At 36.4% G+C, this 20,000-nt stretch overlaps 1 protein-coding gene across 1 annotated transcript in view; it reads right to left on the bottom strand.

Annotated features, from left to right (window-relative positions):
• Nucleotides 1–3,130: 3,130 nt before the first annotated feature.
• shisa6 (shisa family member 6) overlaps nt 3,131–20,000 on the bottom strand; it is a 27,005-nt gene continuing 10,135 nt past the window's right edge. Inside the window, exons 4-5 of the mRNA XM_077232176.1 lie at nt 12,565–12,663; nt 3,131–3,237 (exon numbers count right to left, since the gene is read on the bottom strand). Of these exons, the coding sequence (XP_077088291.1) occupies nt 3,131–3,237; nt 12,565–12,663 (206 nt within the window). The remainder of the gene's footprint in view (nt 3,238–12,564; nt 12,664–20,000) is intronic.

Raw genomic sequence — 20,000 nt, 5'->3', positions numbered from 1 at the left:
AAACTTACATCATCGTTTTCAAATACGTCTGTTTTCCCAGTCCACACTACAAGACGAAAACGTTATCAAATTTATTCATTTTGGAGAATGTTTTCAAAAAGGTTTGTTCTCATTAATACGAAACGCCGTCTCAGTGTGACGGAAGGCCAAACGGAGAAAAAAAGATGCGTCTTCAAACTCAAACATTAGTGTTTGACAAGGCCTGAGTTTCTATAAAATGAAAATGATTCTCTTGTTGTTTTGGTCGTGGAGCTCAGAGAATATGGAGCGCGAGGAGCACGACTGCGCTGACCATTACAGACTCTGCTGTTTATGGACACAGTGGGAGGATTCTCCTGATTGTTGTCACACTAATGAATTTGCCGGTAAGGATTGTGGTGTGTGGTCGGTGTGACAAATCATTTATCTGTCCACACTGAAAGAGAAACTGTGACTCAGCCAATCAGAAGAGCGTGTGGAGTCGGCCAATCATATGTCTCGTGGGCGGGGCTATCCAGCACGAGCTGCAGGAATAGAGTTTCCCGCGGGAACACACTCCCTCACACTGAGTGGCAGATCTAATAGAGGAAACTGAGAAAACGCAAGTAAAACAAACAATTATCAGTTCCAACTAAAGCTTGGACTCGATAAAGTGTTCCTTACAACTGACCAGAGATCCAGGGATCGTGGATATCCACATGCAGGAGGAATCGTGTTTCCGACATTTATATGAGCCTGATGTCCACGCCAGGGAAATACATACAGCAAATGAATGCTTGTGAATGCTTTATATAAATACTATATAGGTCTAAATCCATGTGATCACTTATATCAATGTTATATATATATATCATCATATCCATATCGTCCAGCCATAAAACTTGTGTAGTTTTTTTCCCCGTGTTTATTTAAAAACATGCAGAATATACAACGGTAAATATTTAATTGATGAGTTGTCAATACAATATAAAACAATACACTATATAGGGTGTGATTTTACCCCTAAATTCAGCATATTGGCACAAAATCCACCGTTCTCGGCCTGGATCCAGTTGTTTCTGTGAATTACAGATATCCATTTGCTTCGGTAAAAATAAATACCTCAGATTTCTTGTAAAATCTAGTTGTTCAGTCAATCTCAAAGCTCTTTCCCATTTTAGTCGTGTTTTGTGTGTTTTTCGCGGCTGAAAACAAAAGCTGCTACTCAGACGTCACACACACACACACACACACTTTATTGAAGCCAAGCAGGATCGACGGCATCTTGTTTCTCTTATTTTTATTTTCCCAGTTAATGTGTTTACATCTGTTTGCATAACTGCACATTCCCAACGCTGTTAAAAACCCATTGGTGTTCTGGCTGGCAGTGGCGTTTGCGCTCTCCTAATCAGTTTCCAAACACCAGCCGAAAGTGCTTTACAAATCTACTCGTTTAAGGACAAACGTTCCCGTCCCGTCCACCGGTTTCCATAACATCTTAAACTGCAATCAGGCATCAGTCAGGATGATTTAATGTTGCTTATGAGTGAAGGAGGTGTGTGTTAATAACTTTTCAGTCATAGATAAATCGCTTAAAATCCAATCCTTCCACCCACCAGTTGTACTGTCAATCAAAGCAAAGCATGTATTCTGCTATAATCATTCCCTGCATCAGAATAATGACGGATCGCAGGAGCCGATCAAGCCTGGTAGAGTTAGACGAGACTAAACCAATCAATGTCGGACCGAACTCAAACCTTGATCATTTTAAAATGGCTGTTTAAAATCCCATCTGATCTGGAGGCCGTCAATCAAAGCGTGCAGTCCGAAAGATATTTCAAAACTGATATGCAATATCAACAATATTTAACATATCATGGGAGAAATGCCAATGAGTTCTCAGCTCAAGAATAATAAGAGAATTTCAGAGCATTTTAATATCTGTCAGAATGACTTTTATTATTGGAATGGATATTTCAAAAGATTGTTTTTCAAATGAGTGAGAAAAAGGACTGAATTTGAAGATTACTTAAACATTTATGGATGGCCAAAACGAGATGCTCCTCCTCATTCAGAGAGAAACATTACACTGAGAAATAAACCTTTAATGTGCTTCTAGAACTGGGGTTCACTTTATCATGATGGTCTTTATAACACATTCTGTTGACTATAAGTAACGTTGCACCTACACGTCTACTAGCTCTCATTAGAGTATTATTACAGTATTACTGGACTTTTAGGTTTGGGTTAGTAGAATAATTTGACATGTAGTTTCAAAGATTCTTATAGTCAGTAAAATGTCTGTTGAGGAGCATCAAAATAAAGAGTTAGCAGATATTAAGCAGACAGTCTACTAATACTCTAATGAGAGTTAGTTTAATAATAACTATTATTAATTCATTACATTTATATAGGGCTTTTCTCGGCACTCAAAGCGCTTTACATAGAAGGGGGGAATCTTTTTCTCTTTTTGTTTTGTTTACATGTAGTTACTCATAGTACTCATCAGAATATTTAAAAATGACCGTCAAATAAAGCGTAAGCCTCTGGGACTCTTGACTCAGTTTTAAAGAACACCAAAAAATGCCATATAAGGTTCTATATAAGGAGAAATGTCTCAAATTGTTTCATAATAGTTTCATATTTAACAAGTTCTTTAATTTTTTCCTAGTGAAGTATTTTAACAAACTATTTTATTTATAAAATGTCATTTAATATAAAATATGAACTTAAAGGCACAGTATGTAATTTTCGCCACTAGAGGTCGCCAATTCAAAACCAAGGCGCTGTGAATGAGCGAGGAATAATGGGAGTGTCGTCTTCAATCCACAGCCGGGCGAAAGGAATCCGACAGACTCGGCCAGAAATCATGTTCATGGATAAGAGTAACTGTATGTATTACAGTTTTATTAATGTTCCTGTGGTCTGAAGCAGGACTGAGAGCCGCTGGAGCGAATGCTAGCGAGAGAGACCCGCAACTCACACCGGCCCTAGGATTTTACATGGTTAACACAATCAGACTAAATACATTTGAGTGTGTTGGAAGTTATGTTATAACGTTACTCTGTGGCGGCTCTGAGACACTCATACCATATTAATATAAACTGGATGACTTGGATGACAATTGCAGAAACTTAAAGGCAAGATGTTCCCACGGTTTCACAGATGAGGTTTAAGTTAGTCCCAGACTTAAATGCATGTTTGAGCTGTTTAACTGATAATGTGCTGAAGCATAGGCGTAGCCACGGGTGTGCCAGGGTGTGCCGGTGCCACCCACACCTAAAAATAGATACAGAATTATTTTTTAAAGTCTTAATAATTTTTTTTTTTAAAAACTTGTACTATAGTTGAACATTTAAAATGTATTTTCATTTTTAAATTATTATCGTTAAAAAAATATCTGCCGACTTTCCGACTGCCAACCAATCCACAAACAGCCGCTGACTGTCTGACGGTAACAGTTGAGGCTCTCACAGCCTCATGAGGAGAAATGGAAACAATGAGCGCAGTTCACACAAAGAAACTTAATGAACATACAGCAGATAAAAAAATTAATGTGGAGTTTTTATATTTATAACATATGATACAGTTAAGCAACATCACACGACCACGAGTGCTGAATAATACCATCACAATTGAAAATGTGACACTGATTTCATATGACAGTTCAATAAACAAGTAATTATTATCAAGTCATTTACATTTTATACACAATATTGACTGTTTTTGTTCTATTTGAGCAGCGAAAATAGTTAAAAACAAAGATCACAGCAGAACCACAGCGCATCTCACCTGAACATATAACCGCATTACTGAATGATTCAGCGCTTTGAATGAATCGGTTGAGTCAACGATTCAATGACCCATTAAACAACTGCCTCATTCCTGAACGATTCAGCCGTTTGAACGAATCATTTGAATAAATGACTCAATAACGAACGTGTTAAGACGGTCACCTGCAGCCCCCTACTGGTGGTTTAGTTTCGAGTTTAAAAGTAGGCTATAATTCTATTTGTATATTCAAAAAATATTTAAAACAATCTCATAACATTAAGTTGTAAGTGTAAATTAATTAATTTGATTGGTAACAGCCATATAGTTTCTTATTATTTCAATTGAATTTATTGATCAAATTTAAGAATTTAAAATGAAAGATGAAGCATATATTTAAACCGATTAGGGAAAAATGCTCTTTATAAAGGTTAAAATATCATAAATATGCAGATTTTAATAGGTAAAAGCTGACTGAACACTGATGAGAATTTGCTTCAGATTAAATTGTATTTACAACACACACAAAAAATCCCATTTTTTGTGGACAAGCAATTTTTTTACTTGGACGAGTGAATGACCGATTTGTTCGGACGACAAGCACATGAAAAGCCTTAATGTTGAGCCCTGAGTTATATTTCATATAGTATTGTTTATGTGCCGAGCCAAAGTATAGTTTTTACACATCAGCCCAGTCTATTCTGTCAAGTTAGTGATACGCCGGGTCAAGGTTTTTTACACATTAATCTGACAATAAATGTGGCACACCCAGTTTTTATAACGCACACCCAGAGACGCTTTTCTGGCTACGCTAGTGTTGCTGAAGACACAACAGGCTGAAACCGACAGAACGATTGTTGAATTCCCAAAGCTACTGGGTCAGGGCTTCTCCTCCCGGCTCACGCCGGCTCTATTGAAGGATGACACGAGGACTAGCATATTAACACGTTTATGTGAAAGAACTGCCTCGATGTCTTTGGGGAACTCTATATTCAAGCCGAGCAGAACCAAAGGTCAGAGCCTTGAAAACCCATCATATCTGTCCCTGTCCAGGAACGAGCCGTGCGAATGAACGGTGACTTTGGGATACATGCGGATATGAATAATTATTAGCACTGCTTTGATTGTCAAGTCAAGTCAGCTTTATTTCTACAGCGCTTTTTACAAAGCGTGTTGGTTTAAGTTTAGTGTTGGTTCATTTCTCTTGTAAAAAAGTTATTAATTTAGTTCATTCATATATATAGCCACTCTGGAGTAAACCGTGATGTCATCGTCCAGCTCAGTTCAGGTCTCATATAATGCTGTCAATGCAGGAGATCAATAATATTGTTGGATATTAAATGTGTGTAGCGCTGCAGAGAGAAGATTTTTTACTATCTCATATATTTGATCTATTTTTTACTCACTGTCTTTATACAGGTATACAGTTTATAGTAGCAATGTCTGTTAAAAACAACAAAAAAAAGGAGCATGTGCTCCATATAAACATTAGAGATAGTGAACGTGAGAAACATTGGGAATGAATCTTTGAGTCACTGATTTGTGAAATCCAATTTGAGAATCAAATCAACTGGCTCATTGAAAGAGTGATTCATTCACTGATTTGATTCCCTAGTTCAACTCACTGATTCACTGATTCACTGATTCACTGACTCACTGACTCACTGACTCACTGTTCTGGGGCCTCATTTATAAAACTGTGCGTAGGATCCTTACTAAAAGTCTACGTGCGCCAGAAAGCCAAAAATGGCGTTCGCAAAAAAATATTCAGAGTTATAAAACCTGCGCAGAATTCACTTTATAAATCCCAGTGGAAGATTGTGCGCACATGCGTCTCCTCCCCGAAACAACCATATATGAGCTTACAACGCCTAGTTTTACTATGCATATCCTCATCTGCATATCATTTGCATATGATTATTCATCCACGTGATAACATGTTTAACGGTATAAGACATTAGGAAAATATGAAATGCGGATGTGCTGTCACATTAGTTACATTAATAAAAATAATTTAGTAGCCTATCCTTGCCTTGTTTTTGAATAAATAAATCAAATAGTATAGAATACATTTCGGAGAAAGTTTTACTCAATCTTTTCCACTGGCCAAGGAGTATTTTTAATTGATTTATGTTTTTAATGGAAACAGATAGACCCTATTGTGCATTATTTGCACAAAACTATTTTCTCAGACAATCTTCTATTATCATAAGCAATTATCTCTGTAGTTAAACATTAAAACACAGCATGCCACCGGAAATGTGTTCGAAAGTATTGCATCCACAACAAATATTTCTATTTATTGAATATACAAAATGTTGTAACTTCTCAGTATTGATTATATGTAATTATTTAATCTAAATGTTTACATCAGAAGTAAAACAAAGTTTAAATCATTCTTTTATTTATTTAAACTGTCATTGTGAACATGCACTGTATTTATGATTAGGACTTATAATGAAGATTTACGACTATATATGCGTCAGTTTCACTAAACGACCCAACGAGCTCGCTGGCGCGGACATTTACGAAGGGATGGATGTTTGCTTCATGTGATAGGGTTGACAAGTGAAATTATATTTGTATTATCTTTCTGTTTTTTTGTCTAAAAGTGACCGAAAAGACATGTAACTCCAGCTCACCATCGGTGTCGCCAAACTGCTCCATCTCCAAACGTTCGTACGCATGATCAGAGTTTGCGTGCAGTCGCGCAAATTACCCGTCAAGTTTGTTTTTAAATCAAAACTTGTGCGTCGTAAGTGGCGTACGCCTCTTTCAGGGCCTGTTTTGTGCGACGCAACGGTTATAAATGAGGACCCTGGTCTTCTCACTGGAAGATTATCACTGAATAATGACTAAAACACAGCGAGCATATAGATCTAGAACACTTATAGTGTAAAGTAATACTTCTCTGGTCTTTTTTTGTAATTCTTGACAGATTCTTCTCCTTTTGTGTTCCACAGAAAAAAAACTGGATATGTGTTTTGAAAATGAATGTGATAGTGGTAAACTATTCCTGTTCGTACAGAGACTGTAAAATGAAATTCCAGGACTTTCAAGGACTTTTCAAGCACTACTATTTTGTTTTTCAAGGATAACAATCAGAGATCTCACTTATCAACCAATATCTTAATTATCTTTCAAATTATAAAAAAGGGAAATATATACATAAAAAGAACTAATAAAACAAAATGGTACAAATAAAGTGCAGCACATGCAATGACTGCGGTAACTTTAACTATTGAAAGGACACTGTGACAAAGATATCGCTTTCCAAATTCAAACTGATTTTTTCTCCCTTGAATATATATTAACCTTAATAATGAAAGCTGTATAATATACTTGAATAATTAAATGAGCAATATCAAGCTCATAGCTATGCTAAATGACTCTATATCAATATCAGAGGGGTGTATAAAAATGTTATCAATACAATTAAACACTATTTTCTATTATAGCTTATTTTCTTCAAATAATTCAAGCACCTTTTCAGAAATATGGGTGTTTTTAAGGGTTTTCCAAGACTCAATTTTCAAAAAGTCAAATTCAAGCACTTTAAGCACCTTGTACGAATCCTGCGTGCGAAAGAAAATCATATTCTGATCAAAGAAGTTTCAGCTCTTCCTCGAGCGACTCACACTCAGAACTTAAAGGCATTAAGACTTTTAATAAATAAGGAGCATGACGTGATGACGCAAACACGCATGACTGAACTTTTGGCCGAGGAGTTTGTTTTCTTGATCATCCACATGTGAAGCGTGTTCACCATGACCATCAGAGAGATGATTATGATCGTGATTATCCTCACTCGTCTGAGAGTTTGCCTCCTCATGACCCTTTTAATCACCATGGTGAATCTCAGAGCCTGGGCTATTCTGGAGCCCAAGCAGAGGTGAGGACGAGGAGAACCAGTGGCATGGCAACAATCAGACCACAAGACGGAGAGAAACAGCAATTCATCAAGCAGGAAAACATTCCAGGACATGTCGGCTTTAGTTACGGAGAGAACGGCCATCCGACACACTGAGAGAGTCAGGAAAAACATCTCAGTGCATCATTATCAGGAGGAGACTGTGTTCGCAAACACTGGTTTCACTGGAATGGATCAAACGTGATCATTGTCGTCATGGACTTACAGTCAAACCAGAATATATTCAGACTCCTTCAACATTTCTCACATTATCACAGTTTATTCACTATAGTTTACAAAATGGTAATAAAATCTGACAAGAACTCAGTTGATATTTCACTGGTTTTGTCCGTCCTTCTGTTAGACTCTCACACATGAATTATGTTGAATATCTGTCAGCTGTTAAATTTAACTACACAATTAGATAATATCAGTTTAGCTCAACCAATCACCAAGCAATGCTTCATGTTGTTCAGTCTGTGGTGTAAAAAGCTGCATTAGCAATTAAAGAAAAAACACTTCAGCAAAACATGATCAGCTCAAAGTGTCCCAATCATTTTAGGTCCCAAATTTGTATAAATGTTACTGGTATTCACTGTATGAAGAATATTTGGGTATAATATGTCACAGTTTACTTTATTTTGCTCTCCTCACTTACATAAATGAACTATAGTGTCCTGCACACACTAGTAAAAAATATAAAAAATGATATCTGGTGTCTGGATAATTTTAGCTTTGACTGTATTTAATACGGCTAAAACGAGGCTGTGAGACGTACAACTCGCACTGATTGTTAAATCCATGAACACTGAAAATATGTCTTTCCAAAACAGTCTCAGGACAGCACAGCCTCCTCTTCATCCATGTCAAGTCAAACACACAGACTTTAGTCAATACTGTGACTGTTGTCCATGTTGAATACTGCAGAAACTAGACATTTCAGCGTCAGCAGTCTCATATCAAAACAGTTTTACCTTTATAGTTAGAACGTATGTTATATAGTCCATGTATTCGATCTTTAAAGTCATCTATATGCAAGTGTACGTCTAAAATAATGAACTTTTAGAAGATTTATGCATAAAAATCCGCAAGAAAATGAAAGCAAGACCAACTTGTCCAGAGTAAAAACAAAATGCCAATAACAAAGCATTGCAATCCGGGCTGCAGATATTGCACTGCCGTCTGAGAAATGAAGGGTGTTTTTGTCATGTTGAAACGCATCAGTCTGGAAAGCATTCATTCACCCTGCAGCGTCCAGATCCTTTCTCTCATGTTTCATGACCAACAAAAATAGCCGTCCCTTCCACCACCACCACCACCACCACCACGAGACGCTGAATAGGCCATTGTGAAAAGGGCACTAAAGACACGTAACCCAAAAAAATAAACGTCTCCAGCAGGTTGCAGGCCGACAGACAGAGGAAATAAATGGATTTTAGGTCAATGCTTTGAACTGGAGGACATGAAATTGCAGTCCTAATGGAGATTGTCTTGTCCTCTCATGGTTATTTTGGTACGATCACTGCGAGTTCCCCTGTTTAAGAGCTGTTGTGTGTTAGACCCACGACACACTCATGACGGCTATAACACTGACACCGATACATGTCATTCCTCAGTTTCCTTGCCCTTTAAAGGACTTACAGAAATGCCATTAATATTGTCAGGTTTGCATGAGCGATTCTTTTGCACAGAGTAGATTCATTGTTCCCAGTCTGAGTCAGCAGAGAGCACATGAATATTAATCGCTGCATAACCAGTGAGATCTGACACATGAGGAAGGCTGGTACGCGAGTGGGATGAAGAAAGGCACCTTACCGAAGGCTATTACATCAAGCTTGATGTTTTCATGTACGTGTTAGAAATCAGGCAGCGGGTGCAAACCTTACACATTCTTACAGAACATTCACATTACTCGTGTTAGACTGCAGATGTGGAGATGATGACGATACACACACCCTTTAAACATGTTCAGAAGGTTTCGTTTTTCAGTAGAAATCTTTAAAATAACATACAGTCCAACCAAAAATTATTCAGACACCAGATATAATTTTTGATATTTTTTAGGGTGCAGGACACTATAGTTCATTTATGTAAGTGAGGAAAGCAAAATAAAGTAAACTGTGACATATTATACACAAAGATTCTTCATACAGTGACTACCTGTCATGATTCTGCCCTCTTGCCCTTGATTTTCCCAAGTCGTGAGGCAGGATCATGACAGAATAATGTTTGGTTCGCCAAACTTAGTGTTCGCCCATGTGTTTGTGTTGTCTTGTTACGTAGCCCCGCCCCCTTGTTATCCTCGTCTTGTTATTATTGTCTAGTTGGCTTCACCTGTCCTCGTCATTAGTGTTCCCCTATTTAATCCCCTTGTGTTTGCTGTCCTGTGCCGGTTCATTGTTTCTCATTGTGTGTCACTCTTTGTGAGATTCTACCCGTGAGTATCTTGTCTAAGAAGAACGTCTTATATAAGTCTTGATCTTGTATTTGCTGTTTGTTAATAGTCTAGTTTTTGTCAGGTGTAATCTAGTTTAGTGATGGCCAAATGAAGCGTTTCGAAGCATTATTGCTTTCTGATACAATTGTGTCGAAAATGGTTCATTACTCGAAGCTTCATTCAGATAGAAATTGCAAATAAGAAATGCAAATAAGCTTATATGTTAACGCCCCGTTTATTACATGTTTACTAAGGCGATCAAAGCTGAAACAGTGTTAGTGCTGTGAAACTCATTTATGTTGGTGAATTTTACAGATACTGATAAATTTCATGTTCACCTTCATAATAAAACATTAAGCACGATTGTGTGTGTGTGTGTGTGTGTGTAATTATTTATTTAGACAAGGACAGAAGATCAGACCAGCTTAAAAAAGTTGGAAACTATCACAGAAATTCTAATGGTTTCTATGAAAATACCAATAGGAACCATTGGCTTTTACCATTTAAACCACTACAGAATTCTTTTTTGTAGTGTGTTTGGGACATATTCCATTAGGATTTAATGGAAATACCAATAGAACCCAACACATATCAGTAGAGACCCACAGAGACCACTATAATTCCCATTACAACCAATAAAATTCCCATGAAAACCATTAAATCCAATATAATTTCTGTAATGGTTTCTATAGTTTTTTTTAGCAGGGCAGTATCATGTGTGAAAGCTTTATCTTGTTTAGCTGTGGGAAGCCGAACTCTATAACTTGTTAACTGGTGGGACTGGTATTTTTTGTATGTTGAAAAGGATGTGCTTGTGTAACTGGTTGTACTTGTATAATGTAGCAGAGGGTTTTTGAAGTTTCTGTCTTTGATGCATGTTTTTATGTAACAATGTTCATATGTTCTCTAATTAATAATAATACAAAAAAAACATTTGGCAGAGGATGTGCTTTGGGTACATCATGCAGAAGGCTTAGACAAAGTGTTCATTAAATGGTATGGTTTTTATTCAGAAATATTATTTTCTCGGTGTTGCCATGGTTTGGCTTCACTTTTATAAGAAATACAGCCGCCAGGTTTCAAACCTGTCAACACTGGATTGGGCTGTCAAAGCAGTCAGGTGGTTCACTACAGGAGTGAACCAGTGTGTTTGCTTCAGACGTCATTTTCACGTGACTAGTGACGTAATGATACAAGCTCCGAAGCAGTGGTTCATTGCAAGGGCCGTTCGAGTTTGAAGCAAGCTTCGGAGCGTCGGTGTCAGACGTAACATCACTAATCTAGTTTAGTTATCCCTCGTACGTATTGCCTTTGTTTTGCCCCCTCGTGGGTTTTGTTTAACCCAGTTTTCTGTTATAATAAATGTTGTGTGATTGTCTACCGTCTGCGCTTGGGTTCATCTGCTATCCTCATAACACTACCAGTAAAATTTATAAAAAATTGGGACCAAAAAACATTCGGACACTTTGAGCTGATCATGTTTTGCTGAAGTGTTTTTTTTTTAATTGCTAATTCACCCTTTTACACCACAGACTGAACAACATGAAGCATTGCTTGGTGACTGGTTGAGCTAAACTGGTATTATCTAATTGTGTAGTTAAATTTAACAACTGACAGATATTCAACATAATTCATGTGTGAGAGTCTAACAGAAGGAGGGACAAAACCAGTGAAATGTATGTATTGAATGTATTTGATTACATATTTGTAATCAAATGAATATTTGTAATCCCTATGAGCGAGCTGACATTCGCCACTGGGACTGTTTACTGTATCAAATCCACTTGATACAGTGTCTGAGTTTATAATTTGGAATTTCTATTGAAATGATAATCAAATAAAATTTAATTTTCATGTATATTCAAGTTGATGCTAAAAAATATAAATATTTAAATGTGCATTTAATCATCTGCCAAATTTGGATAACAGGGTTGCAAAATTTGCACATTGCATAAAAAACGAAATGGAAAATAAAACAGCTTTGTTGTGAACTCTATTCAGGGAAGTGCCGTGTGAAGAGCTGGAACAGGATTCTCTCACGGAAAATGGAAAACCCGGAACAGTGGAGCGGACTGATTTCTGAACGCTTTGAGCAGTGTGTGGAAATCTCTGTAGCTCCGTTCTTTTCTTGTACATGTAAAACTCAAGCTTTGACTTCTTCTACTCATCATTAAAGGGTCGTGAACTGAGAAATTGACATGTAAGAGGCCATTGTACAATAAAACATACTGTAAGTTTCAGAACATGAAACTTCCTTGTTAATCATTTATTGAAACCAAGCTGCCAAAGCGACTCTGTGTATTTCACCGGGTTTTCAATAATAATAGATATTAATAGATATGCATATTTCAACATAAGACTAAACAGACAAAAGAGCTTCAAGAGCCAGATTCAGTGTTGAGAATTTCTATCCAGCATGCTGAGAAATAAAACGTTTGTTATGGACCGATGTTTTCAGTCATTAAGCAGCGATAGAGAATCACGTTACCTTTGGCGTGACTTCGGCCCAGCGTCACAAAGCCAGAGGAGATGAAGTTGTGCAGGTCGTGTCCGCCTCCTCGAGCGCTCTCCTTCGAGTAATGAGCTCCTGTGAACAACATGTAGAAGATCATCACATCATCACATGTAGAAGATCATCACATCATCACATGTAGAAGATCATCATCACATGTAGAAGATCATCACATCATCTCATGTAGAATATCATCATCACATGTAGAAGATCATCTTCACATGTAGAAGATCATCATCACATGTAGAAGATCATCACATCATCACATGTAGAAGATCATCACATCATCACATGTAGAAGATCATCACATCATCACTTGTAGAATATCATCATCACATGTAGAAGATCATCGTCACATGTAGAAGATCATCATCACATGTAGAAGATCATCACATGTAGAAGATCATAATCACATGTAGAAGATCATCATCACATGTAGAAGATCATCGTCACATGTAGAAGATCATCATCACATGTAGAAGATCATCACATCATCACATGTAGAAGATCATCATCACATGTAGAAGATCATCACATCATCACATGTAGAATATCATCATCACATGTAGAAGATCATCGTCACATGTAGAAGATCATCATCACATGTAGAAGATCATCACATGTAGAAGATCATCATCACATGTAGAAGATCATCATCAGATGTAGAAGATCATCATCAGATGTAGAAGATCATCATCACATGTAGAAGATCATAATCACATGTAGAAGATCATCATCGTCACATGTAGAAGATCATCGTCACATGTAGAAGATCATCATCACATGTAGAAGATCATCGTCACATGTAGAAGATCATCATCACATGTAGAAGATCATCACATGTAGAAGATCATCATCACATGTAGAAGATCATCACATGTAGAAGATCATCATCACATGTAGAAGATCATAATCACATGTAGAAGATCATATTCACATGTAGAAGATCATCATCACATATAGAAGATCATCATCACATGTAGAAGATCATCATCACATGTAGAAGATCATCATCACATGTAGAAGATCATCGTCACATGTAGAAGATCATCATCACATGTAGAAGATCATAATCACATGTAGAAGATCATATTCACATGTAGAAGATCATAATCACATGTAGAAGATCATCATCACATGTAGAAGATCATAATCACATGTAGAAGATCATCATCACATGTAGAAGATCATAATCACATGTAGAAGATCATATTCACATGTAGAAGATCATAATCACATGTAGAAGATCATCATCACATGTAGAAGATCATAATCACATGTAGAAGATCATCATCACATGTAGAAGATCATCACATGTAGAAGATCATCATCACATGTAGAAGATCATCGTCACATGTAGAAGATCATCGTCACATGTAGAAGATCATCATCACATGTAGAAGATCATCATCACATGTAGAAGATCATCATCACATGTAGAAGATCATCATCACATGTAGAAGATCATCATCACATGTAGAAGATCATAATCACATGTAGAAGATCATCATCACATGTAGAAGATCATCATCACATGTAGAAGATCATCATCACATGTAGAAGATCATCATCACATGTAGAAGATCATCACATGTAGAAGATCATCATCACATGTGACGATGTAGATGATCACATGTAGGAGATCATCATCACATGTAGGAGATCATCATCACATGTAGAAGATCATCATCACATGTAGAAGATCATAATCACATGTAGAAGATCATCGTCACATGTAGAAGATCATCGTCACATGTAGAAGATCATCGTCACATGTAGAAGATCATCGTCACATGTAGAAGATCATCGTCACATGTAAAAGATCATCATCACATGTAGAAGATCATCATCACATGTAGAAGATCATCGTCACATGTAGAAGATCATCATCACATGTAGAAGATCATCGTCACATGTAGAAGATCATCGTCACATGTAGAAGATCATCGTCACATGTAAAAGATCATCATCACATGTAGAAGATCATCATCACATGTAGAAGATCATCGTCACATGTAGAAGATCATCATCACATGTAGAAGATCATCATCACATGTGACGATGTAGATGATCACATGTAGAAGTTCATAATCACATGTAGAAGATCATCATCACATGTAGAAGATCATCATCACATGTAGAAGATCATAATCACATGTAGAAGATCATCATCACATGTAGAAGATCATAATCACATGTAGAAGATCATCATCACATGTAGAAGATCATCACATGTAGAAGATCATCATCACATGTAGAAGATCATCATCAGATGTAGAAGATCATCATCAGATGTAGAAGATCATCATCACATGTAGAAGATCATAATCACATGTAGAAGATCATCATCGTCACATGTAGAAGATCATCGTCACATGTAGAAGATCATCATCAGATGTAGAAGATCATCATCACATGTAGAAGATCATCATCACATGTAGAAGATCATCGTCACATGTAGAAGATCATCATCACATGTAGAAGATCATCGTCACATGTAGAAGATCATCATCACATGTAGAAGATCATCACATGTAGAAGATCATCATCACATGTAGAAGATCATCACATGTAGAAGATCATCATCACATGTAGAAGATCATAATCACATGTAGAAGATCATATTCACATGTAGAAGATCATCATCACATATAGAAGATCATCATCACATGTAGAAGATCATCATCACATGTAGAAGATCATCATCACATGTAGAAGATCATCATCACATGTAGAAGATCATCGTCACATGTAGAAGATCATCATCACATGTAGAAGATCATAATCACATGTAGAAGATCATATTCACATGTAGAAGATCATAATCACATGTAGAAGATCATCATCACATGTAGAAGATCATAATCACATGTAGAAGATCATCATCACATGTAGAAGATCATAATCACATGTAGAAGATCATATTCACATGTAGAAGATCATAATCACATGTAGAAGATCATCATCACATGTAGAAGATCATAATCACATGTAGAAGATCATCATCACATGTAGAAGATCATCACATGTAGAAGATCATCATCACATGTAGAAGATCATCGTCACATGTAGAAGATCATCGTCACATGTAGAAGATCATCATCACATGTAGAAGATCATCATCACATGTAGAAGATCATCATCACATGTAGAAGATCATCATCACATGTAGAAGATCATCATCACATGTAGAAGATCATAATCACATGTAGAAGATCATCATCACATGTAGAAGATCATCATCACATGTAGAAGATCATCATCACATGTAGAAGATCATCATCACATGTAGAAGATCATCACATGTAGAAGATCATCATCACATGTGACGATGTAGATGATCACATGTAGGAGATCATCATCACATGTAGGAGATCATCATCACATGTAGAAGATCATCATCACATGTAGAAGATCATAATCACATGTAGAAGATCATCGTCACATGTAGAAGATCATCGTCACATGTAGAAGATCATCGTCACATGTAGAAGATCATCGTCACATGTAGAAGATCATCATCACATGTAGAAGATCATCATCACATGTAGAAGATCATCATCACATGTAGAAGATCATCGTCACATGTAGAAGATCATCATCACATGTAGAAGATCATCATCATCACATGTAGAAGATCATCGTCACATGTAGAAGATCATCGTCACATGTAGAAGATCATCGTCACATGTAGAAGATCATCATCACATATAGAAGATCATCATCACATGTAGAAGATCATCGTCACATGTAGAAGATCATCATCACATGTAGAAGATCATCATCACATGTAGAAGATCATCATCACATGTAGAAGATCATCATCACATGTAGAAGATCATCATCACATATAGAAGATCATCATCACATATAGATCATCATCACATGTAGAAGATCATCGTCACATGTAGAAGATCATCATCACATATAGAAGATCATCATCACATGTAGAAGATCATCATCACATGTAGAAGATCATCGTCACATGTAGAAGATCATCATCACATGTAGAAGATCATCATCACATGTAGAAGATCATCATCACATGTAGAAGATCATCGTCACATGTAGAAGATCATCATCACATGTAGAAGATCATCATCACATGTAGAAGATGATCATCACATGTACAAGATCATCATCACATGTAGAAGATCATCATCACATGTAGAAGATCATCGTCACATGTAGAAGATCATCATCACATGTAGAAGATCATCGTCACATGTAGAAGATCATCATCACATGTAGAAGATCATCATCACATATAGAAGATCATCGTCACATGTAGAAGATCATCATCACATGTAGAAGATCATCATCACATATAGAAGATCATCGTCACATGAAGAAAATCATCGTCACATGTAGAAGATCATCATCACATATAGAAGATCATCATCACATGTAGAAGATCATCGTCACGTATAGAAGATCATCATCACATGTAGAAGATCATCATCAGATATAGAAGATCATCGTCACATGTAGAAGATCATCATCACATATAGAAGATCATCATCACATGTAGAAGATCATCATCACATATAGAAGATCATCATCACATGTAGAAGATCATCATCACATGTAGAAGATCATCATCACATATAGAAGATCATCATCACATATAGAAGATCATCATCACATATAGAAGATCATCATCACATGTAGAAGATCATCATCACATGTAGAAGATCATCATCACATATAGAAGATCATCATCACATATAGAAGATCATCATCACATATAGAAGATCATCATCACATGTAGAAGATCATCATCACATGTAGAAGATCATCATCACATATAGAAGATCATCATCACATGTAGAAGATCATCATCACATGTAGAAGATCATCATCACATGTAGAAGATCATCATCACATTTAGAAGATCATCATCACATGTAGAAGATCATCATCACATGTAGAAGATCATCATCACATATAGAAGATCATCATCACATATAGAAGATCATCATCACATGTAGAAGATCATCATCACATGTAGAAGATCATCATCACATGTAGAAGATCATCATCACATGTAGAAGATCATCGTCACATGTAGAAGATCATCGTCACATGTAGAAGATCATCGTCACATGTAGAAGATCATCATCACATGTAGAAGATCATCGTCACATGTAGAAGATCATCGTCACATGTAGAAGATCATCATCACATGTAGAAGATCATCATCACATGTAGAAGATCATCGTCACATGTAGAAGATCATCGTCACATGTAGAAGATCATCGTCACATGTAGAAGATCATCATCACATGTAGAAGATCATCATCACATATAGAAGATCATCATCACATGTAGAAGATCATCATCACATGTAGAAGATCATCATCACATGTAGAAGATCATCGTCACATGTAGAAGATCATCACATGTAGAAGATCATCACATATAGAAGATCATCATCACATGTAGAAGATCATCATCACATATAGAAGATCATCATCACATGTAGAAGATCATCGTCACATGTAGAAGATCATCATCACATGTAGAAGATCATCATCACATGTAGAAGATCATCATCACATGTAGAAGATCCTCATCACATGTAGAAGATCATCGTCACATGTCGAAGATCATCATCACATGTAGAAGATCATCATCACATGTAGAAGATCATCATCACATGTAGAAGATCATCATCACATATAGAAGATCATCATCACATATAGATCATCATCACATGTAGAAGATCATCGTCACATGTAGAAGATCATCATCACATATAGAAGATCATCATCACATGTAGAAGATCATCATCACATGTAGAAGATCATCGTCACATGTAGAAGATCATCATCACATGTAGAAGATCATCATCACATGTAGAAGATCATCATCACATGTAGAAGATCATCGTCACATGTAGAAGATCATCATCACATGTAGAAGATCATCATCACATGTAGAAGATGATCATCACATGTAGAAGATAATCATCACATGTAGAAGATCATCATCACATGTAGAAGATCATCGTCACATGTAGAAGATCATCGTCACATGTAGAAGATCATCATCACATATAGAAGATCATCATCACATATAGAAGATCATCATCACATGTAGAAGATCATCATCACATGTAGAAGATCATCGTCACATGAAGAAAATCATCGTCACATGTAGAAGATCATCATCACATATAGAAGATCATCATCACATATAGAAGATCATCATCACATGTAGAAGATCATCATCACATGTAGAAGATCATCGTCACATGAAGAAAATCATCGTCACATGTAGAAGATCATCATCACATATAGAAGATCATCATCACATATAGAAGATCATCATCACATATAGAAGATCATCATCACATGTAGAAGATCATCGTCACATGAAGAAGATCATCATCACATGTAGAAGATCATCATCACATATAGAAGATCATCATCACATATAGAAGATCATCATCACATATAGAAGATCATCATCACATGTAGAAGATCATCATCACATATAGAAGATCATCATCACATATAGAAGATCATCATCACATGTAGAAGATCATCGTCACATGAAGAAGATCATCATCACATGTAGAAGATCATCATCACATATAGAAGATCATCATCACATATAGAAGATCATCATCACATATAGAAGATCATCATCACATGTAGAAGATCATCATCACATATAGAAGATCATCATCACATATAGAAGATCATCATCACATGTAGAAGATCATCGTCACATGAAGAAGATCATCATCACATGTAGAAGATCATCATCACATATAGAAGATCATCATCACATATAGAAGATCATCATCACATGTAGAAGATCATCATCACATATAGAAGATCATCATCACATATAGAAGATCATCATCACATATAGAAGATCATCATCACATGTAGAAGATCATCGTCACATGAAGAAGATCATCATCACATGTAGAAGATCATCGTCACATGAAGAAAATCATCGTCACATGTAGAAGATCATCATCACATATAGAAGATCATCATCACATATAGAAGATCATCATCACATATAGAAGATCATCATCACATGTAGAAGATCATCGTCACATGAAGAAGATCATCATCACATGTAGAAGATCATCATCACATGTAGAAGATCATCGTCACATGAAGAAGATCATCATCACATGTAGAAGATCATCGTCACATGTAGAAGATCATCATCACATATAGAAGATCATCATCACATATAGAAGATCATCGTCACATTTAGAAGATCATCATCACATGTAGAAGATCATCATCACATATAGAAGATCATCATCACATGTAGAAGATCATCGTCACATATAGAAGATCATCATCAGATATAGAAGATCATCATCACATGTAGAAGATCATCATCACATATAGAAGATCATCATCACATGTAGAAGATCATCA

Source organism: Siphateles boraxobius, unplaced genomic scaffold (genome assembly GCF_051911475.1).
Source record: "Siphateles boraxobius isolate OS27281-9 unplaced genomic scaffold, OSU_SipBor_1 166, whole genome shotgun sequence".
In the NCBI taxonomy this organism is placed as follows: Eukaryota; Metazoa; Chordata; class Actinopteri; order Cypriniformes; family Leuciscidae; genus Siphateles; species Siphateles boraxobius.
The sequence above is the reverse complement of the archived record's forward strand: the minus strand, read 5'-3'. Positions and strand labels throughout refer to the sequence as shown.